The following is a 24,469-nucleotide window of genomic DNA, read 5'->3' as shown; positions in this document are numbered from 1 at the left end:
ACTCCTGTGCCCTTGCTGGCTATGTCCCCTCCAAGGCAGCATCTGATTGGTTCAGATTGCTGCTGCTCAAAATGTAATTTTAAAAATACGTTTTAAAATTGCACCGTGGGGCCTACAGGCTTGGCAGGCTGGGTCCTGTGGCACTTTGCCAGCAAGTGGGCTGGCTGGAGGAGGAGGAGTCGCCACCACCACCACCATCGGCAGAGGAGGAGTGGGTCCTGTCCCCCACTCCCCGGGCCAGGTTAAAAAAAACCCTGGAAGGAATGTTGGCTGGCTGGCATGAGGGGGTGGGGGGAGGCGTGTTTCAGCAGCCAGCGGGCGGAAGGGTGGCTCAGGTGGGCTGTAGTGGTGGTGGCGGACAGTAGGCGGAGGGTTGTGCAGCAGGGGGTGGCAGCAGGACTATGCTGAGGGCCCACTGGGTTCTGGCCCAGCCTTGTGCAGCCCCATAATCTCAGATCACTAGGGGCTCCTTGACACAGAGCTTTTATCTTGCTATTGAGATTGCTCACTCACGGATGTTTGCGGGCCCTTTAGATGACATCATGAACCTCCAGGATGTCTCCTGCACTAAATGACCTTTATTCTGTTTTTCAATAGATTGGAGATAATGAGCTATCAAATTACCCCACTTGTATTCCGCTTGCGTTCCCTCTGTGAAAAGAGGAAAAGCCACAAGAAGAGGAGCTAGATAATGAAACATATGCAAAACTCAGATACGGGGGAGAAGGAGGGGGGAAAGGGAGGGGGGAAAGGAAGCACGTGTAAAGGGAGTCTGTTGTGATCCCGCATTTAAAACGGAAGCAGAAAGCCCCGCTTTAAATGCAGGATTTTAGGTTGGTGTAGAGATGCTCTAGGAATGTTAAGTCTACACTAGGACCAAGAGAAAATGGCTTGCTGATTGCCACCTAGTGAGTTCACAGCAAAGCCTATCCAAGCTCCTACTGATTGTCAGGGTGGAAACTGAGCCAATAGGACCCCAGAGCAGTTCTGATTCTGAGGAGGAACAGCAATCCATGGGAGAGGAGCTGACTCATCTCTCACAAGCACAGCGGCTGGCAGAGATTCCTCCTGATTAATTATAAAGTTTGTAAGTATAAATTAGTTTATGTTGTGTTTTTGGTTGGTTCAAATGGGAGTGTAAACTGAAAACTGGAGCATCACAGTTGCACATCAAAAATAATGAAGGATGGATAGTAGGAGGACAGTGTCATGCATACATGTGGGGTTGTCCTTGAAGACGGTTCAGAAGTTGCAGCTGGTGCAGAATGCGGCGGCCCGCCTGATTAAAGGCAGCCATCGGCAAGACCACATCACTCCAGTGCTGAAGGAGTTGCACTGGTTACCAGTTGTTTCTGGGCCCAATTCAAGGTGTTGGCATTGACCTTTAAAACCCTATATGGTTCCAGCCTAGTCTATCTTAAGGAGTGCCTCCAACAACACCAGGGATGCCACTCAATGTGATCAGCCTCGGTAGGCCTTCTGTCTGTCCAATCAGCCAGGACAGCTAGGCTGGTGAGGACTAGAGAGAGGCCTTTTCTATGGTGGCCCCCACTCTGTGGAATTCCCTCCCTAGTGACCTCTGCCATGCCCCCTCTTTGATGAGCTTCTGCTAGGCTTTGAAAACATGGTTGTTCAGGCAAGCATTTGGGGTAGGTTAGGTTTTTTTGTTTAGAGCAATGTTATTTTGTTCCATTGATTATGTAAATTTGTTGTATTTTGTGTTATTTGTATTGTACGCTGCCTAGAGTGGCTGGGTAGCTGGCCAGATGGGCAGCTAATAAATTTAAAAAATAAATAATAAATAAAACAGTGGTGTAGTGGAGCTAGTTCTGGTTCCCCTCTATTCAGTACTGGTTAGGCCTCATCTGGAGTACTGTGTCCAGTTCTGGGCACCACACTTTAAGAAAGATGCAGACAAACTGGAGAGGGTTCAGAGGAGGGCAACAAAGATGCTCAGGGGACTGGAAACAAAGCCCTATGAAGAGAGACTGAAAGAACTGGGCATGTTTAGCCTTGAGAAGAGAAGACTGAGGGGAAATATGATAGCGCTCTTCAAGTACTTGAAAGGTTATCACAGAGAGAAAGGCCAGGATCTCTTCTTGATCATCCCAGAGTGCAGGACACGGAATAATGGGCTCAAGTTACAGGAAGCTAGTTTCTGGCTGAACCTCAGGAAAAACGTCCTGACTGTTAGAGCAATACGACAATGGAACCAATTCCCTAGGGAGGTGGTGGGCTCTCCCACACTGGAGGCATTCAATACGAGGCTGGACAGCCATCTGTTAGGGATGCTCTGACTTGGATTCTTGCATTCAGCAGGGGGCTGGATTCGATGGCCTTGTAGGCCCCTTCCAACCCGACTATTCTATGATTCTAAGCATCGTACCGGCACTTCCATGTTCCCTGCCCCCAAGAGCACTCCCTTTTGCCCTGCTTCATGCTGCTCTTCCGTGCATGGAGCCTGGGGACGATCCATGTTGCTTATGAGGCGGCAGGGGAGGGGATGGGGAGGCAGTTTTCCGGGAACCGACCTTAGAGCGCTGGTTCCGAGGTCAGTTCCCACAAACCGAACAATCCTGTCTATGGCCATCTAGGCACTGTCTAGCAGCCATAGGATTGTGCCCTAAGCCTATTTTATTTATTTATTGTATTTCTATACTGCCTGTCTGAAACCAACCAAGGCGGTTTACAAACAGTTCAGAAAATAAAAAAAACATAATCAAATAAAACATACTAAAACATTAAAAACAACCTTAAAAACCATAGTTTAAAAAGCCAAGTTAAAAAGATGCGTCTTGACTCCCTTCTTGAATGCGTTTTCAGTCATAAGGGATAGAAATCTGCTTTTCAAAACAAATTAAAACTGAGATTCCTAGGAAGCTGAATCTTGTGATCAAAACAACACTTTTTGCTTCTCCTGGACTATTATGGACTCCCAGCGTAAACACAGTCCTAATTACAATTTGCAAGAGAGCCAGCGTGGTGTAGTGGCAAGAGTGTTGGACTGGGAGCTGGGAGATCCAGGTTCTAATCCCTGCTTAGCCATGGAAGTTCACTGGGTGACTTTGAGCCAGTCACAGACTCTCAGCCCAACCTACCTCACAGGGTTGTTGTTGTGAGGATAAAATGGAGAGGAGGAGGAGAATATAAGCCACCTTGGGTTCCTTGCAAGAGGAAAAAAGGCGGGATATAAATGCAATAAATAAATAAATACACTTTTAAAAAAATCCATATGGCCAGAACAAAACTGACCTGGGAACAGCAAAAGGCCTCTTCTTTTAGGAAAAGGCCACAAGACAGTTTCAGTTAACAGAGCTTTGAAAAAGTTAAGAGAGAAACTGGAAAGCATCCCATTCCTGTTGCTGGCTATGCTGCTCAGGTGATGATGATGGAATGCTAGCTGATTGTTCCCACTGAAAGGAGTCAGCAAACCATTTTGGCTTGGCTAACATTGACGCTGCAACTGCATGGATTTTGTTTTGTTTTTTGACCTGATTCTGACTCAGATAAAAAATTCAGGAAGCACAGTGTACTCAGCAAGGTGAACTGCTCTGCCTCCACCAGCAGAACCTCCTGTTATGAAGTGTAAGGGGGAGGGTGGAAAAGAGAGTGCTTGGAAGTAAAAACAGCCTAAATTAAAAGGGAAGGTGCAGGAGGGGGGAGAGAAAGCTCACCCAGCCACACGTTTGCTTCTTTCTCACGGACTGGTAACCTCTACTGGTCAGATCGCTAGAACTGAGGGAAATAAAATCTGTTTTCTGAAGTGGAGAAGGCTGAGTAATGAATAATGTGGAGAGACTGAATAAAGAAAGACCATTTTCTCTCCGAACACTAGAACATGGAGTCCACAAATAAAATCCATTGGCTCAGCAGGTGTAGGACACACATTTGGCTTAGGAAATTGTCAGAATATGCAGGGATGGCAAATAGCACAGATGGAGAAGAGCTCTACCTAGGGCTGCTGTTTGCTAGCCGTGACAGCCTAGAAAGGAACTTCCAGGTCCAAGCAGCATATCTCTGATAACTAGACAGCACAGTGGCTGCATCAATGAGTAAACTGAAGAGCCAGCAAATGGGAGGCTGCAAAGACAGCTGTGCCCTTGGCCAAGTCACCATCTCCTACTCTCAGTTACTCAGGATTTAATCACGCTAGGAGATGGGATGGGGATTGTAAAAGCACATTTCCCACTACACTTGAAACAGTACTGGTAAAATAGTAATAATACAGCCCAATCTATCCATGCCTATGTCTTCTTCACAGCTCTTTTTTCTCTTTGCACAATCAAAAATAGAGGAACATTATCTAAAGATACAAAATCAAAAAAGAAGAAAAAGCATTAGTTTTGCCATTCAAACAGTCCCATAAAGTGAACGTCCCCATGAAAATCAATCCATGCTTGTTAAACTGGCAAAGAAAATCACTTGAAGACCAAACTACTTTCTGTTAATCATGAATGTTTAGCACACAACACTCATTATTATAACTGTCAAATATTAAATGTATAAAACCCCCATAATCCCTGATCATTAGCCATGCTGGCTGTGGCTGATGGGAGATGTAGTCTAAAACTTCTGGCGGGCACCAGGTTAGGAAAGGCTGGCCTAGGAGGTCTAAGCCACTATGGCTAAAGCAGTGGGATTTAGCCAAGTACACTTTCTCTCTCTCTCTCTCTCTCTCTCACACACACACACTTTCTCTCACACATGCAAACCTTTTGGCTTAAGGCCAACTACACATTACAAAGGAGATCCATTATTAGATCTCTTGATGTTTCTGGCTTTACTTTGATACCACTGTTGGGGGCCTCAAATTTGATTGCAGCACTGTCACTGAATGTGTGTGTGTGTCGGGGTATGTGTGTTTAACACTTCCCTGCTGCATAATTTTCCTGATATCACACACACACATAAGGCACACAAAACTGCTATTGGCCTTGTGGAGTAAAAATACCTGTTAAATACTCCCTCCCCTAGTGCTACTACTCCAAATTCAGAGCCCTAGCCCTGTCTCCATGACTGCATTAAAGTAAAAACAAAAATCTAAGGAAATCAGATCACAGATCTCCTGTGTAACATATAGTTTGTCTGTAAATCCTTAGCCTCTAAGGGACCCTAGTTGACTCTTCAGGATATACCGATCCCCAGCCAGACTTCCCGTAATAAGGGAATCCAATACATTCTCCAAAGGCTTGAGAGTGGGTTTCATGCCAGATTACAGATTAACATCCAGTATCATGACAGGGTAGAGATTAACATTCACTAACAACAATATCATGGTAGACTTTCACCCCCTAACCATCTCAAGCTGCGAAACACTTGCAAGGCCACAATAAATGGCTGGTGGCCTGAATTTGCCTTGGCAGATCACAAATTATGCAGGCTTGGCCTAAAGGCTTAAATCCCTAAACATTTAGATGTGGTATGCGCCAGTTAAAAATTTAAAATGCTAACCACTACAATAAATCAAACATAACAATCTAGGCTAGGAAAAATGGCCCTTCTCACTATAAAAACTGAAAAGAGTGGCAGATGAATGAAAATAGTTGAAGCAACATAGCTTAAATTTTATGATCACTAATTAGAGGTGGGCTGGGGAAATTATGCTGATCTCCAGTAAATAATCTAGAATATTCCATTTGGCTGTCCTTTAGAATGTTCAGTCATTTGCAGCTATTCGTGTCACTGAATTCCATCAGCTGGTGAAAGCAGGTCTCCTAAATTCCAAGCCTTAATGAGGAACTGTGCCAGAACTAAAACAAAAACAAAAACTATGGGGCACAACAACCCCTTACATCTCCAGCATGGTTTATGCTTACCTACCTGCGAACAACCAGTTTCAATGTCTTGCATGAGCTTTTCACTAAAGCAATGGCTTTCTGCCTGGAACTGCTTAGATCCACCTCATTGATGTTCACTACTTCATCTCCAGGCTGCAGCTCAGAGTTCAGCAAATCTGCTTTCCCTCCTTCTTTAATCTGGGAGGGAGGGTGAAAAGAGAAAAATCAGAGCAGTGGTTTCAACATTATTTTCTCCACCCACTTCTTTCATCTCCCTTTGGACAGAATAATGATATTTTTTGTGCATCCAAATGGATGTTCAAATATCTTTCCATGTGAAACATACACAAGTGGTGATTGTAATACTGGTCTTCTCTGACCTGATAACATTTTATTCAGTTCTGGCAACCAATTTTCTTGCAAATTTCCAGAAAGGGGATTCCACAGCCTCTTTAGGCAGCTTTTTCCATTGCTAAATTGTTGTTACTGCTAGAAAGCAGCCATGTGTTCACCATGCTGGGAATTCAACCTGTCGCCTGATCCAAATGTTGGTAAATTGCCGTTGCACTTCTTTTTCTCTACTATTGATCAGTTCACCTACGCAGCCTTACAGCTGCATAAATACAAGTCATTCTTAGCACAGCTAAGCACACTCTGATCATGTTACACTGCATCATGAGTTTTGTAGTCTTAAAACTGCATGCATACTTTGGCGTTCTTTTACTTTAGATCATATCTGATGGTGCTGAATTTGATGAGATTACAGGAGATCCTGAACAGGCTAAAACATCATGGGAATGTAAATGATTTAACATTAAAAGTTTGAAACACTATAATGGATGTGCACATCTGCATTCATAGGCCCCCGTGCAGACTTTATTCTCTACACATGGACACCAGATCACTGAGGGGATGGGGCTAGCAGGCATGATCATGATCTCCTACACACATATGCGCATCAAACATTTTTATAGGCCCCTATAAAATTATGCAGGTAGGAGGGGTTGCTGGAGTTACACAGAATGGAAAAACCATAGACAACTGCACTCCCCCTGCCCCCAGCCTGTTTATACACATCAAAGAAAATGTGGGTACATGACCATTAGGGTAGTAATTTGTTCTACTTTACAGAGACAGTCCTCTATTTGAAGGTGTCTTCTTTTTGAAGGGCTCTCCAGTCAAGGTCTGGTTTAAAGATAAAGAACCACAAGAAAAAGATCCTTGAAGTTGCCCATCAAGAGATACCAGCTAGATAGCAAACCCTAACAGCGATCCCTCTGGGACTGCTCTCCTCAGCCCTGGCCCAACATATCTGGCTGCCCCCCGCTTGCTGGCTCGCTCAGCTGGCCTACCCACTTAGTCAGCCAGCTACTTGCTCACTCACTTGGGTAGCCAGCTTGGCTGGCCATTCACTCCTGCTCACCTGGCCACTCCCACCTTGTGCCCCAGCCGCAGGGCTCCCAGGAGAAGTCAGCTGAACTCCTGTGAGAGAGTGGCCACCTACAGAATGAAGAAGCACTGGTTGGTGGCATACCCAGCAGGTGGCTTTAGAGAGCCCTGCCAGTGTCCTACTTTACAGAGGACAGACTCTATTTAAAAGGCTGCCAGTAGACAGTCCTCTCTTCGATGGCATCCTATCTTTGAAGGGCTCTCCAGTCCAAGATAAAGAACCATAAGAAGAGAGAGCAGGAGCCTTAAAGCTGCCCCTCAACAGTTAGCACCTAGTCATAGATAGCGGACTGAGCAGGCGCACAGGTCACCTGGTCAGTCTTCCCCACTACAGTGAGATATATTGTATTTCTATTGAAATTATGGTAATTATTTCTAAATTTGCATCTATCTATATATTAGCAGATGCACATTTGCATGCAAATTGTGTCCTCTTTTGTCCTCTTTGTCAGTGATGCATTCCCTCTTTTTTGGCAAGTTGCAAGTGGCCATGCTACACGTTATGATGATCTGCCTATGGATACAGGAATACTGCAATACTTGAAGTAGCTCTAGTCCACGTTGGAATCTGTACCCCATGCTGCATCCTTTTCAGAGAAAGATACACAGTCTGTCCCACACTAGTTTGCTTTCACGATGGATTAGCAGGAACAAACTGTGCAGGCATGGCGCATCTCTACACCAGCCTAAAATCCTGCATTTAAACTGCTTCCATTTTAAATACAGGATCACACCAGACTCCCTTTACATGTGCTTCCTTCCACCCCCTTCCCCCTCTTTTCCCCCTTAAGTCATCCATATGTTTCAATATTCAGCCTCTTGATGGCGCTGTGGTCTAGCTCCTCTTATTGCAGATTTTCCTCTTTTCACAAGGGAACTCAAGCGGAACTGAAGCGCTGTAATTTCATAGCTATTATTTCTGATCTTTTAAAAAAAGGAATAACAGTCATTTAGTGTGGGAGAAGCCCTGGAGGTTGATGACGTCATCTAAAGGACCTGCAAACTTCCATGAGTAACCAATCTCAATAGCACGATAAAACCTCCATGTGAAGAAGCCCATGGTCTTAGAAGTCTGCAATATCCTCCGCCTTTAAGATTATTAACTTCAGATAAACTTGCTACTACCTAAGAGCAAACGGGTATGTGTGTATCTCACAGGAGACCTTTGTGTACTCACAGGGGGTGCTTTGAGATATTTGTGGACAGTTTTAAAATATTAGACACATAACATATCTGCCAAGTTGTATTGTCCTTTTTGAAAAAACAAATCTCCCTGTTTTTCTTTTTTTTAAATAAGAACCATTTACTTATATGGGAACACCTTGAAACCAAAAGTCAACAAGACACAGAAATCAGTAAGTCCCAGTTATCTGCAAAGATTAATCAACTTTGTGCTTGTGGTCTGAAGTGGAACAAAACTTCCTGAAACATACATGTGATGTGCCACAAAGCAGCCTGTAGTGTAGCTAATTATTTTAGAACCAAGCTATAAGATCATAAGAATTGTGTGGTGGGCGGGGGGATGCATGTTTGAATGCTGCCCCATATTAAAAAAAAAAAACATACCCCGCCATATAGAAAAATGGCATCCCAAGCAGAAGAGAATCATCTCCTAACTTTCTTCCTCATATATTGCTTTTCTTTGTGCATGGAAGTGTTTTTATGTGGGGGAACACTCAGACATGCAATTTCTCCACCTACAATCTAAAGTGGCACAATACAACAAGAACCACACCATGTAATTCTACTGCTTATGTAACTTGGCTGATGCAGATTTTCTCTAATAAATTTCCAATTTTGCCCTGGGTTATTCAAAGGCTCTGTTCTAAGGCTCCCCTATGCCTCAGCCAACCTGGCTCTATGTTGTTTAAATAATATTCTTAGTAGATGGAAAGCTTCATGTATTAAATAAGAAACCTGTACATATACATCACATCACTTTGGCTCTTGTGTGTATCAAAAATAGTTATCTTTATCTACTTGGATAAAAATTTATGGTAAAGTTGCAGCTATCCTGTCAAAGCTGGTCGACCTACTCCTATGTTTCAGTGTGTAAAAGTCATCTCAGGGTTTAATCTGAGCTGGAATGGAGAAGTATGTTGACTCAATTAGACCAGGCCCTGGGGCCACGGCAGCATCTTTGGGCTTCGAATGTGTTGCGTTTTTTAAAAGGCATATTGTGAAAATGCACCTAGATGAAATATTTGCATTTAGGGTGTGGGAAAGACAGCGGTGTTCAGAACCAGCAAGGAACACCATATAATACTGAACTCTACCGTCAGCCAACATCACAATGATTGTAAAGGTAAACAAAAAAACATTGGAACAGACCAGCTGAGCACCTGTTTCTACAGACAGGTTGGAAGAAAGTGAAACTAGGAAACACCAAACATAGCTTGAATAGCTCATGGCAACATGATGCCTTGCAAGAAAAGAAAGGCAAAGGGTCAGGATTGGTCTTCTGATCTCAGAGCATCAAGATCTGGGAGTGCCATTGATAATGCCCTATTGCTCAATGGAAGAAACTATATTCTAGACTTATGAATCCAGATCAAGTAGCCAAAAATATGTCTAGGCTCTGAGCATTGTAGGAAAAACAGGCAGGGGCAGTGGCTAGAACTGATTAATAGATGTGAGAGATGCAAATTTAACTTCCTGCTCAGCTATGAAACTTACTAGATAGATGCCACAAGTGGTAAGACATGGTGCAACATGGATGCCACAAGTGGTACAGGTAGCAGGGCTCTGTAGTACTTATGAACAGGAGCAGGATTGCCTGTGGGACTTGCCACAGCACAGAATTAGGTCTAAAGTCTTTTCTGCCTCTCCAGTGTAGGGCTGCTGTCTGTTCCCAGCTCAGTAGACTAAAAAAAAAATCCAATCTAGCACATCCAGGAGCCGAAAACATACAGTAGTGTGCCTCAGAAAGGCACTAGCTCATGCCTTGGGCTTGACTTGTAGCACACTTGCCAAAAAAGTTGGCCATCACTGTCGTGGACAAATCACCATTTCTTTCAACATTTATGAATTGTCAATCTATTCAAAATATTCAAGGTGAAGTGCAGCCATAAAAATACTAACACAAATACTGTTTTGTTCTGAATCAAGAATTCAAAGCAGACAAATACAGAGATATTGCAACATCCATACTATGCATAAGCTGTATCTCTTACTTCCACCCTGGAAAATCTTAGCAGAGTCAGGGATGAGTCCATTGCTCTCTACCAAAACTCTGGAGTAGGTTGTGGAATCTGAAATCGAGTTGTAGAACATAGCTCAGTATGCATGTTTTGAAGCCTGCAAGTGCAGAGGAGGTGATAATATAGATGTACCGTCAGGGCATGCAGAGAATTATAATTTTGCCAAAAATGTTCTGGAGCAAAACCACTCATCTCTATATTTGACTGCTTTGTGTTTTCTGCATATGCTGTGTGGCCCCTGGCGTATTAAGAGGGCAGTGACAGAAAAGAATTACATGTTAGTTATTATATACACAAAAATACAAAGTGGAGATACTATTTAAATGGATTTTATTTTTTTTTTTAAGAAGAGTGAGAGAAGCCTCATAAATATAAACAATAGAAAGTCAACATGTCATCTCTGTATATTTTGAAATTCTGAATTAAGGGAGCAATCCTATGGCCACTAGACAGAGGCTAGACAGCCATAGGATACACTGTTTCCCAGAAAACTGACCACCCACGTCCACGCTGCCTCAGAGGCAGTGCGGAGAAACCCCGTCCTCCGCACTCAGAAGAGGAGCGCGGAGAGGCAGAAAAAGGGCGGGGCCAGGGGCGTTCCAGGGCGGGGGGAGCGGATCTGCCTGTCCAACACATCCTATGTGTCGTACAGCAGCCCCCTCTCCCCCCCCCCCACGGCTAGACAGACAAAAATGGCTGTCCAGCAGAAAAAGCAGGGCAGGAGAGGCACAGAGGGAACGATCCCCCCCCCCCGGTGCTTCTCCTGCCTTGCTTTGGATAGGTGGTCATCTCTGAGTGTGGAGGTGGCCGCCTATCTAGATAGGATTGCGCCCTAAGTAGAAACTCAAGGTTGTGACAATGTGCCTAGTTCACATGTAAAAATAAATAAGGGTTCCAGGAGAACCCTGGCTTATCATTTACTGGCAGTGTGCTTTACTAGCAGTATCTCTTCCCTGACAAGCCAGAGTCACATGCCACAGTTTGTTGTGCTGGCTTATCATGATGTGTGAACTGGGCCAGTGAAAGGAGGAAGAAGCGAGCCCTATTAACTAAGCGATTATGGCCACGACGATCACTATGACAAAGAACAGTCTTCTCTTCTTCGATATAATGATGGCAAAACAATCAGTACAAATGAACTGCTTGGGTCAGAAATACACTGTGTGCAGAAAATAGCTTTATAAAATAGAGAGAGTGATTTGTGGCTGCATGAAAGAACTGCAAATATATTCAATGATTTGAAACTGTGATTATAATGACTAGAAACTTACTTTTTAAAATTGCCTTTTTCTGAATGAGATTCAATGAGAATGAGTCCAATCAATGTGTGCTATGGTCTAGAATCAGGACAGCGTGTACACCATTAAGCCAAAGCAAAAGTCAATAGAATGTACCACGCTAGCAGTGTTTATGAAGAAAGGAGATATGATTTGTCTTTAAAAAAAAATGTAAAGGTATTTCTTGTGTCTCCCCTATCTTTGCCTCTCTTGGATAAAAAGAAATGGAGACAAATACATTTTAGCTTATGCAAAAAAAGCCTAAACAAATGTTGCAGCCAAATCAAAACATGTAAATATAGCTCCTTTTGCATTAGTCACAATATCAGTCATATTTCACATAATTAACAGTATAGTCCTATGCACGTCCAATGAGTCTTAGTTCCAGGTAAGTGAGTACAGTACTGCAGCCTTAGTCTAATTATGGAGTCTAGGCTTCCTTGTACCAAACGATGGAATTCCTTGTTGCAGGATCAGGAATTTTCAAATACAACCCCCCAAGTCCCCCTTTTTCGGTAGATTTTCAACTTGAATTTCAGCATGGGGAGCCCTGTTGATTTTGGCAAGACATCAGTCTTCTGAGTGGCACAGAAACAGAAACAAAACCAAATTTACTGCAGGCATCAAGGATGTAAAAGGAATTGGCTTACTTATCTTACTCCTTGTGGCGACTCTGAATTCTTAATCCAATAGCAGAAAGAAGGCTTAGCCCTTAAGTTGATTTTCCACCTGCATGAACAGAGTCATTTCTGGCTCCATCACGGATTTCTATTTAGGAAGCAAAGAAAACCTCCTTCTCTTTGTCCCCTAACTTAGCAAAGCTGAAATATAAATACTAATGAAGCATCAAATGTTGAAGCAATATTTCTTGCTTAACAGGGTGCTATGTGTATTAACTCTGCTAAAACAGACAATAAAAATGCTGCACCAGCATAACCCAGATTGTACAGCTAGTAAAACTGAATTTGGCAACGTACATACATTATGCAGATTAAAGGGCGTTTGAATATATTTTGCTTCAACTAGTCATGGGGAGCAGCAAATAGCCATGTACGCACTACATTCCCCATTAAAAATCCTGCCTGGCTCCTGCATCCTGTACCCTGCACCAATTTCTGCATGATTTCTCTTTTTTAATATATACAGGCCCACATAAAAAGTACAATTGTTAAAAATGATTATGGAAAAACAGAGTGGCCTGTTTCAAGAAGCATGGTAGATTTGAGCCCCATATGGCTAATGTTTTATGACTGCAAACCACCATGACGGCATCTGCCACTTAGGCAGTATATGTTGTTGTTCAGTCGTTAAGTTGTGTCCAACTCTTCGTGACCCCATGGACCACAGCATGCCAGGTCCTCCTGTCCTCCGCTCTCTCCCGGAGTGTGCTCAGGTTCATATTCATTGCATTGGTGATGCTATCTAGCCATCTCATCCTCTGCTGTCCCCTTCTCCTTTTGCCTTCAATCCTTCCCAGCATCAGGGTCTTTTCCAGTGAGTTTTCTCTTCCCATTAGGTGGCCAAAATATTTGAGCTTCAGCTTCAGTATCTGTCCTTCCAATGAGCAGTCAGGGTTAATTTAGGATGGACTGATTTGACCTCCTTGCAGTCCAGGGGACTCGTAAGCGTCTTCTCCAGCACCACAGTTCGAAAGCATCAGTTCTTCAGCACTCAGCCTTCCTTATAGTCCAGCTCTCACAGCCATACATTACTACTGGGAAAACCATAGCTTTGATTAGACGGACCTTTGTCGGCAAGGTGATGTCTCTGCTTCTTACTATGCTGTCTAGGTTTGCCATAGCTTTCCTCCCAAGGAGCAAGCAAGCGTCTTTTAATTTCATGGCTACAGTCACCGTCTGCGGTGATCTTGGAGCCCGAGAAAATAAAATCTGTCACTGCTTCCATTTCTTCCCCTTCTATATGCCAGGAAGTGATGGGGCCAGATGCCATGATCTTAATTTCTTTAATGTTGAGTTTCAAACCAGCTTTTGCACTCTCCACTTTCACCCTCAACAAGAGGCTCTTTAGATCCTCTTCGCTTTCTGCCATTAGGGTGGTATCATCTGTGTATCTGAGGTTGTTGATAATTCTCCAGGCAATCTTAATTCCGAACTGTGATTCATCCAACCCGGCGTCTCTCATGATATACTCTGCATATAAGTTAAATAAGCAGGGCGACAATATACAGCCTTGTCGTACTCCTTTCCCAATTTTGAACCTATCGGTTGTTCCATGTCCAGTTCTTACTGTTGCTTCTTGGCCCTCGTACAGGTTTCTCAGGAGACAGGTAAGGTGGTCTGGTACTCCCACCTCTTTAAGAATTTGCCACAGTTTGTTGTGATCCACACAATCAAAGGCTTTAGCGTAGTCAATGAAGCAGAAATAGACGTTTTTCTGGAATTCTCTTGCTTTCTCCATGATCCAGCGAATGTTGGCGATTTGACCTCCAGTTCCTCTGCCTCTTCGAAACCCAGCTTGTACTTCCGGTAGTTCTTGGTTCACATGCTGCTGAAGTCTAGCTTGTAGGATCTGGAGCATCACCTTGCTGGCATGTGAAATGAGCGCAATTGTACGGTAGTTTGTACACTCTTTGGCGTTGCCCTTCTTTGGAACTGGAATGTAAACTGACCTTTTTCAGTCTTGTGGCCACTGTTGAGTGTTCCAAATGTGTTGGCATATTCAGTGCAGCACTTTAACAGCATCATCTTTTAGGATTTTAAATAGCTCAGCTGGAATACTGTCATCTCCGCTAGCTTTGTTGTTAGTATGCTTCCTAAGGCCCACTTGATTTCACTCACTAGGATGTCCGGCTCAAGTTCAGTGACCACACTATCATGGCTATCGGGGACATTAAGATCTTTCCTGTATAGTTCTTCTGTGTATTCTTGCCACCTCTTCTTAATCTCATTTGCTTCTGTTAGGTCCCTGCCTTCTTTGTCCTTTATCATGGCCGTCTTTGCATAAAACATTCCCTTGAGAGCTCTGATTTTCTTGAGAAGATCTCTAGTCTTTCCCATTCTATTGTCTTCCTCCATTTCTTTGCATTGTTCATTTAGGAAGGCCTTCTCGTCTCTCCTTGCTATTCTCTGGAACTCTGCATTCAGTTGGATATATCTTCCCCTTTCTCCCTTGCTTTTCGCTTCCATTCTTTCCTCAGCTACTTGTAAAGCCTCATCAGACAGCTACTTTGCTTTCTTGTATTTCTTTTTCTTTGGGAAGGATTTAGTTGCTGCCTCCTGAACAATGTTACGGACCTCCGTCCATAGTTCCTCAGGTACTCTGTCTATCAGGTCTAATCCCTGAAATCTATTCCTCACCTCCACTGTATATTCATAAGGGATATGATTTAGGTCATACCTGAATGGTTTAGTGGTTTTCCCTACGTTCTTCAATTTACGCCGAAATTTTGCAATAAGAAGCTCATGATCTGAGCCACAGCCAGCCCCAGGTCTTGTTTTTACTGACTGTATAGAGCTTCTCCATCTTTGTCTGCAAAGGACATAATCAATCTGATTTCGATATTGACCATCTGGTGATGTCCATGTGTAGAGTCGCCTCTTGTGCTGTTGGAAAAGCATGTTTGCTATGATCAGCGTGTTCTCTTGGCAAAACTCTATTAGCCTTTGTCCTGCTTCATTTTGTTCAGCAATGCCATGCTTGCCTGTTATCCCAGTTATTTCTTGACTTCCTGCTTTAGCATTCCAATCCCCTATGATGAAAAGGACATCATTTTTGGTGTTAATTCTAGAAGGTGTTGTAGGTCTTCATAGAACCGATCAACCTCAGCTTCTTCGGCCTCAGTGGTTGGGGCATAGACTTCAATTACTGTGATGCTGAATGGCTTGCCTTGGATTCGTACTGAGATCATTCTATTGTTTTTGAGATTGTACCCCAGTACTGCTTTTCCCACCCTTTTATTGACTATGAGTGCTACTCCATTTCTTCTAAGGGATTCTTGCCCACAGTAGTAGATATGATGGTCACCTGAATTAAATTCGCCCATGCCTGTCCATTTTAGTTCGCTGATTCCCAAGATGTCGATGTTCAATCTTGCCGTCTCATGTTTGACCACCTCCAGCTTACCTTGATTCACTGACCTTACATTCCAGGTTCCTAAACAATATTGTTCTTTACAGCATCGGATTTTCTTTTCACCAGCAGACACATCCACAGCTGAGTGTCGTTTCGGCTTTGGCCCAGCCGCTTCACTCTTTCTGGCACTACTTGGAAATTCCCTCTGCTCTTCCCCAGTAGTATATTGGACACCTTCCTACCCGAGGGGCTCATCTTCTGGTATCATCTCTTTTAGCCTTGTGATACGTTCCATGGGGTTTTCTTGGCAAGAATACTGGAGTGGATTGCCATTTCCTTCTCCAGTGGACCACGCTTTGTCAGAACTCTCCGCCATGACCTGTCTGTCTTGGGTGGCCCTGCACGGCATAGCTTATGCCCTTCGCCACAACAAGGCAGTGATCCATGAAGGGGAGGCAGTATATACATTTAATAAATAAATCAATTCAAAGTAAAAATAAAGCTTGGAAGATCGTAAGACTCTACCTTTTTGCTCTGTCCACTCAGGATTCTGGATACCCCCAGTGGAATCATTACCATGTAACCATCCTAACCTACACTGACTTGGATTATCAGATGGATTCTTGACAAGCCTGATAGGAGAAGAAAGGAAGAAAGGAAGTGTAACTTCTCTTGAGTCTTGCTGGATACATGAAGAGAATGCAGTTTGGTGTGTAGCTAAGCACAATGTACCCAGAGGACACCCACCATCACTATCTATGAGAAGGTCAAGGAAGGCTTGTAGAGTTCAGGCACAGTGAGTGGTGCACTCAGGGCAGAATTTGGGGCAGAAACCCAGGGCGCCCATTCAGCAGAAAAAGCAGGAGGGCCTCCAAACACTGCAGGACTGCCTTACCATATTTTGAAGTAAGAATATACACTGGCATCTAAACAGCACCCCCACCCACCCCACACACAAGCCCATAAAATCCAAAGTCTAAAATTAGCTAGGTGCTCCACTGGACACAGTAGCCCTGGGCAAAATGTCCCTTTAAGGTGGAAGTGCCACTGCTATATTTTCTTTCACCATCTCTGACTTCCTCAAGTGCCACAGTGTGTCTGGGTGAGTATTGGACAAGTCCACTTCCTGCAGCTCCCCAAAAAGAAGCCACAAAAAGCAGTAGACACAATCATTGGGTCTCTGCTAGCTGCAACCATCTTTCTCTCTCCCTGCCCCAGCCCCCTTGTTATAGATGAACATTTTCATCCCCCACTAGCCACCTAGCCTGGGTCCAGCATTCTCTCCAACTTGTAATAAGAATACTAGGGATGGCAGAGAATTCCGCCACGGATCTTGGTGAGGCCGAATGCCAGTGTATTCGGCCTGCCGAACTCCATGGCAGAACGGCCTGCCCCCCCCGCCCCCCCGCGGATCCCCCCGGGATGAGACTTACCTGGGGCGGATCTTCCGGGTGGCGGCGGTGGCCGGTCTTTCGACCGGCTGCCGCCGCCGCCATTTCCAGTGTTAAAAAAAAAAAAAGACGTGATAGGCTATGTAAAGATTTACGTAGCCTATCATGGCTACGTTAAAAAAAAAAAAACTACGACGTGATAGGCTACGTAAATCTTTACGTAGCCTGTCACGTCTGACTTAAAAAACAAACGTGTGTACGCAAATGGCAGCGGCTACGGCCACCGCCATTTGCGTTCCTTATTTTGGCCTGTCTTAGTCTACGTAAATATTTACGTAGACTAAGACGGCGAAAATAAGGGGGAACGCAAATAGCGTCCGCTACGCTATTTGCGTTCCCCTTATTTTCGCCAACTTAGTCTACGTAAATATTTACATAGGCTAAGACGGGCCAAAATAAGGAAGGCAAATGGCGGCGGCTGTAGCCACCGCCATTTGCGAACGCGCGTTGTTGTTTTTTTTAAAAGTCGGACGTGATAGGCTACGTAAAGATTTACATAGCCTATCACGGCTGACTACAGGACGCAAATGGCAGCAACTACAGCCACCGCCACTTGCGTCCCTGCTAGCCAGCAGCTGGATGTCCGGCTGCTGGCGGAGCCGGCTGGCGGCTCTGCGGAATCCCCGCGGAGCGGAGCCGGCCAGCCAGGATTCCGGGGGGAGGGACAGAGCGCCTCCCCCCCCCGCCAGCAGAACCCAGCGGAGCCAGGTAAGGCCAATTTCGTACATCCCTAAAAAATACCTTGGGAAAAATAATGCATACATCGGCCAGAAGACTCAGGGCCATTCGGTTGTATTAATATGCATAGGCTGGTGTTTCTTGTTTTTGTTTTTTGTATTATTATTATTATTATTATATTTATACCCTGCCTTTTTCCCAGTACTAGGACACAAGGCAGCTTACAAAAATTAAAACATATATAATTAAAACATATGAAAATATACAAAAGTTAAAATATAATTAAACAACGATACAATTAAAATTATATTAAAACAGCATTTTAAAACAGCATTTTAATATCGTAGTACTATTACTAAGATCTGTTGAAAGCTCGCTTGAGGACTGTTTGATTGGAAGGAGAGGTATAAAGTTTAAAATCTATGCATACAGCACTTTCAACAGCACTTGAGAGCCAGTGTAGTGTAGTGGTGAGAGTGACGGACTGGGAGCCGGGAGATCCGGGTTCTAGTCCCCACTTGGCCATGGAAGCTCACTGGGTGACTTTGGGCCAGTCACAGACTCTCAGCCCAACCTACCTCACAGGGTTGTTGTTGTGAGGATACAACGGTGAGGAGGAGGATAATGTAAGCCACCTTGAGTTCCTTGCGAGAGGGAGAAAGGCGGGGTATAAATGCAATAAATAAATAAATAAATAAATTCAAGTGTTTAGAGAACTTCATATCCATTATCTAGTTGTATATCTTATAACCATCAAGCCAATCAGGTCAGTATTCCCATACTGTAGACTGGGTGGGGATGATGAAGTTGAGAGACAGCATGGTTTGATGAAGGCCACAGATCTGCACCTCATGTCATATAGATACGATCCCATCATGGTGATGCTACATCCCTCTTGTGCATTTGTACCTTGTAGCACACACAATAACATCTGCTGTGATATTTTGGATAATATGGAATAAAAAGTGGGAAATAACACTAAAGAAGCGGTGTACGAAATGCACAATGTGCAACAGTTATCAGTGCAGTTCATTACTGATAAAAAGCACTAGTGTAGATCTAGCCTAAATTCCTGGCAGAGACGAAATTCAAAACCAAGAGCTTCCTATTTAAGCCCTTTCCAGACATTAATGCTGCACTAAATGAACGTGCGTCTGGGTGTACAGAGTGGTGTGGTCTGGTCTGGTCTCCCCCCCTAAGTTACGTGCATTCATTAGAATGTGTGTAGAGGGCCCTCTGTCTCTTCCCTCCCTCCTTTAATACGGCATTAATATCTGAAAAGGGCTTTAGCTACTAGGATACACCAGTGTCTTTCTTGTGATTCACTTCATAAGAACACAAGATAATGGGCCTTGCTGGATCACATGACACGTATCTCCAAGAAGCCCTCAAGAAAGACATGTAGCCATGACTACATGTTGTGGCAGTGAATTCTGTTAATTATGGCGCCTTAGAAACACCCCAACACACACTCACACCCACACACTCACATGCATACACACTGGTGAAAGCTTTTCTTATCTGAATTCTGTAATCCAATCTTCCTGAACCTGGTGCCCACTGGACTTGCAGGCTAAGGAAGATGGGAGTTGTAGTCCAACACATCTGGAGGGTGCCAGCTTAGGGAAGGCTGTGCCTTCATTTCCTTTGCAATAGGCTGTCTATGACCTAACCAGTTACACTGTGTAAACATTTAGGGATGTTTAGTAAAAACTTTAATCTAATAATGGATCTGGCTGTACCTTTTATAGAATAGCTGCAGCTCAAATCACATTCAGCAACATTTACTATTTGGAGAGACAGCTTGGCATAGTAGCACAAATATTAAAAAGGCATAAAATAGAGCAGAGGAGGCTCATGTAAGCAGCCTTTGGTTCCTTGCAACCAAGAGGAAAAAAGGTGGGATATAAATGTAATAATTAATAAATAAATAAATCCCCAGAATCTCCACAAAAGGCGAAACAGGGACAAAGATTTACCAGGAGAACGTACTTGAAAGCCCTGTGTACGTAGGGTACCTGTCCCTACATACACAGGACTGTCCTGTGTATGTAGGGAGCATGTGTATCCAATCCCGCCAGAGCCCCTTTTGCACAACCACCCAGAACCCAGGCATAGTGACCCTGTGGGTATTCCATGTCCCTTCTGCAAACAAATAGAGGCTATCATCCAAAGAAGCATATGGCTATTTCCACTCACCCAAGAAGTCTTTGAGCTTATTTTTCTGAAAGAACAGCCCTCCACCCCTGAACAACCCAGGGCTGCCACATTTTTTTTCTGCCCCTGACCCTCAGAGCCAGACAATACCATTAGGCAGACTGAGTCAGCTGTCTCAGTCAGGCAACTGAGTTTGGGTGTCAAGAAAGGGCAGCGAATTGTTGGTTATTAAATGTATTATTGTTGTGTTTTTACTGCCAAGGAAGGGGAGAGGTTCTTGTGGTTTGTTCTGCCTCAGGTGCCAAATGGCAAGCCTTGGGTAATATGAACCTTGATTTGGGGTGAGGGTGGGAAACCATTTGCTGCTGTGCCTCAGGCTGCAAAATGCCATAGTCTGACTCTGGCCCTGTGCTTTTAACAACCACCTGAAACATCATGAAATAACATGAAGATTTTAACACTGCTTATTTCTCTACCAGGTAAAGCTTCACCTGCATGTGTTATCAGTACTGCAAGGAGCGAGGCCAGGAAAATAAAAGATTAGTAACCCTTGCACCAAACAAAATGGCAAGTGACTTTTGAAACTAATTTCAGAAGCAGGTGATAATATTGCATGGTGGCCTGCTACTTAAAAAAAGGGTGGGGTGGGAATCCACTGAACATCTGCAAAGCCTTGGCACATCTGAACAACCTCTTTGGATCCTGGGCAGAGGTCTCCACGCAATATTATATAATACATGCTTGAATCTGGCTCTTCAGGGGGAGACAAGATACTCCATGCCACAAAGGTCTGCAGGGCAAGAAACATGCAAGGCTGGCTTCCCCAGGGCTTTGGCAAAGCAAGGAGCAATTGAAGGAAGGTAAACAAACAAAGAGGAAATAAAGTACAAGTGACCCTATCGAAAACAGGACTATGAACTAACCTGCAGCAGTCTAATAAAAGCTGCTTGTAACAAAGATAATTCCCAACTGCCCTTTCAGTTCTAATATGTTGCTTTAATGGCAATGGTTACCAGTTTGCTTGCTTTTTATGAGTCACATGCATGGCCTTATACCCCAGTAGAAATTCACAGGACATGAAATATGGCACCGGGCGTATGACTGTAAGCAGGAGTGTTTGCTTCATAAAATGTGTCAAATAAATCCAGGAAATTGTCTCCTTTTGTGCATTTTTAGATCATCATCATCAACACGTGCAACTGGGAGTGCATAACCTGCTTGGCCAAGCTGTAAATCCACACAGCACAAAGCTTGGGCAAAGCTCATGTCATGATGAACTATGACTAATTACTTTGGATGTCCATTTGCTTAACTTTCTTCTTAACTTCTGGATGGTAAAGAAACATGCAGAACTTTCAAAACAGGGCCACAGCTGGGGGTTACGCTGACCTCCATTTGTTTTAGTGAGTTCTGTTTTCATTGCATTTAGGAACATAACAAGCTGCCTTATACTAGGTCAGATTTGTCTATCTATCCCAGCATTGTCTCCTCTGATTGGCAGCAGCATTCCTGGGTCTTGAGCAGAGTTCTTTCCTCTCACCTAAGTGGAGATGCCAGATATTAAACCTGGCACCTTCTGAATCCAGCACAAGTGCTTGACCACTGTGTCCCTCTCTAACATAATATTTTGTTATTTATAGCTGCATGTTGGTTTTCCTCATGATACATACATGTTCACCAATTTCTTGTCATTAACTTCATTCTAGAAAGTACTAACCCAATAGTCCACTTGACAGGCAAAAGAGGTGGCAGCTCACAAAAATGCTGCAAACTAGAACAGTGGTCCTCAGTACAAGAAAGTTTAAGAACCAGCATAGTGGTTAGAGTAGCAGTGTTGCAGTGAGAGACAGTGTGGTGTAGTGGTTAGAATGTTGGACTGGGAGAAGGAAGATGCGGGTTCTAGTTCTCATTCGGCCATGTAAGCTCACTGGGTGACTTTGGGCCAGTCACTGACTCTCAGACTAATCTACCTCACAGGGTTGTTGTGAGGATAAAATGGAAAGGAAATGGACTACAACCACAAGTAACCTTTAAAAAGCCTGATTCATATGTTACCAATGCAATGTGACAGCTAGGGATGTACAGATTTTGTGAAATCCGTTCCGTCTGCATCTCGTGGATTGCCTTTTGTTCTGTTGTCCTCTCACTGGTGGAATCGTATTTTTAAAATTTCCCGAATTTGCACAAATTCACATTTGCAAAAATGAGCAACCCCCACAAAAATATGCAACCCCCCAAATGTGCAAATCCCTCCCAAAATGTGTATTTTCATGCTTTAGCCTATGGGGGAAATGCACATTTTCAGCCGGTGTTTTTTATTTTCTGTGACTAAATTTGTGTAAATTCTGGAAAGGGGAAAAAAAAAAATAAGGTTCGCAAGTCTGTGGAATCCATGCAATTCAGGAAAAGTCAGTCAGCTGCGGAATCCATGGGTCAGATTCATAGAAATCCAAATTCATTTGATTCCGTTACAGATTTCTCTGACATCCCTAGTGGCAGCCTTATCCATCCACATCGATGGGCTCCACATCCAGGGGAGCTGGCAAGATATGCACCTGCTTTGCATGCAGAAGGTCCCAGGTTCGATCCCCAGCATCTCCAGGCAAGGCAGGAAAAGCTCTTGCCTGAAACCCTGGAGAGCTGCTGCCAGTCAGTGTTAGCAATACCGGGCTAAGTGGGGCAACAGCCTGACTCAGCATAAGGCATCTTCTTATGTTCCTCTGTTGCTCCTATGTGATTAGTGCCAGCAATCCCATTCCAGGTCTGGTGCTTGAATAGGACTTAACCATGGATGCTTCCATATGAGGCTTTATTTGTGCAAATGCCCTGCCTCATCCACAAAATTGTACAGGAGGTCCTGTAAATCTCTGTATTTTAAAAGTGAGTCTACCTTAATTAACTGAGTTGTAACTATAGGGTGGGTAGGTACGTAACCGTCATCTTTCATTTGTAACCCTGTGTTTTCCCACCACTTTCCCCATCTTTTTCATACCACACTTTTTTTTAAATTTCTAAGTAATTATGCATAGGATTGCATTTATGCTAGTCCTAATAAATTGGGTTTTATGCTATCTACTGCTGCTCTTTGTGTGTGCAGGGGGAGAGGTGTATACACACACACACACATGTACGTTGCATAGGTCACCCAGATCATATGGAAGTACCACATATGATCCAGGTGACCTATGTAACCTGTGCGTGTGTTTGTGTGTGTGTAAACATCCTTCCCCCGCCCTCTGCCCTCCCTCCACACAAACAGCAGCAGTAGATAGCATAATAACCAATTTATTAGGATTAGCATCACTGCAATCCTATGCAAGGTTACCTGGAGGTAAATTCCATTGAACTGTGGTGCTTACTTCTGACTGCATAGGTACAATCTGTAAAATACATTCAGCTTTAACAAAAAAAAAATCTTCAGCCAGTCAGTGGGAAACCTGTCATAGGACTATTTCTGCAGATGGCCTGGCATTCCCACATGCTGGCATTATACTTTGAAACCTTATCTATGAAAACAGATAAACTGTTTTTTCAATGCATATTTGAATCTTTGCCATTCGTCATATATGTTATTATTCACAATAAGCTTAATTGTGTGGGTTCCCTATTTAAAAGCACAGGCATCTCTCCAAGCATCCTAATGCAGATCTGAATCATTGTTGCTCATCTAGGGTTTCTTCACACGGAGCTTTTATCCTGCTATTGAGATTGGTTACTCACAGAAGTTTGCGGGTCCTTTGGATGACGTTGTCAACCGCCAAGGCTTCTCCCACACTAAATGTCCTTTATTCCATTTGGAGATAATGAGCTATCAAATTAAAGCACCTGAGTTCTGCTTGCGTTCAGTCGTGAAAAGAGGAAAACTCCCAATAAGAGGAGCTAGATCACAGCACCATCTAGTGGCTGTATAATGAAACATATGGATGACTTAGATAAGGGGGGAAAGGAGGGGGAAAGGGGAGGGAGGAAGCACATGTAAAGGGAGTCCATTGTGAGCCTGCATTTAAAACAGAAGCAGAACACCCTGTTTTAACTGTGGGATTTTAGGCTGGTGTAGAGATGCTCCAAGTCACTGATTTTTCTTCATATATCTGATACCAATATTTTAAAAACTGTAGCCTGTTCAACACTTATCTGCAACAATGAATGTGTGATATTCATTTATTATTTAATTTTAACGAGAAGGGGAAAATGACAAGTATTGATGGCATCCCTATGTATCAATAATTTTACCATATGCTAAATATGGTGAGCAAAGTTACCAACCCAGCCCATAGTTACATCTCAATTAATGAAAGTGGCCACTTTTCAAATACAAAGATGTGTATCCAAACACCTTGAGATATGGTCATTGCTAATTAAGGGATAGTTGGATCAATCCAGACAGTTTCGTCTTGTTTGCTCTTTTGACATACCAGCCTCAGCATTAAGTGGATTTCCCAAGAGAC

The 24,469-nt window shown here is 43.6% G+C and overlaps 1 protein-coding gene across 1 annotated transcript in view; it reads right to left on the bottom strand.

Moving 5' to 3' along the window:
- Window positions 1–24,469, bottom strand: part of SHROOM3 (shroom family member 3) — a 263,685-nt gene that overhangs the window by 190,537 nt on the left and 48,679 nt on the right. Inside the window, exon 4 of the mRNA XM_084855398.1 lies at window positions 5,821–5,975. Coding sequence (XP_084711524.1) covers window positions 5,821–5,975 — 155 coding nt within the window. The remainder of the gene's footprint in view (window positions 1–5,820; window positions 5,976–24,469) is intronic.

This window comes from Heloderma suspectum, chromosome 5, assembly GCF_057233095.1.
Source record: "Heloderma suspectum isolate Gila_16-S chromosome 5, 16-S_ref, whole genome shotgun sequence".
NCBI classification, from domain to species: Eukaryota; Metazoa; Chordata; class Lepidosauria; order Squamata; family Helodermatidae; genus Heloderma; species Heloderma suspectum.
The sequence above is the reverse complement of the archived record's forward strand: the minus strand, read 5'-3'. Positions and strand labels throughout refer to the sequence as shown.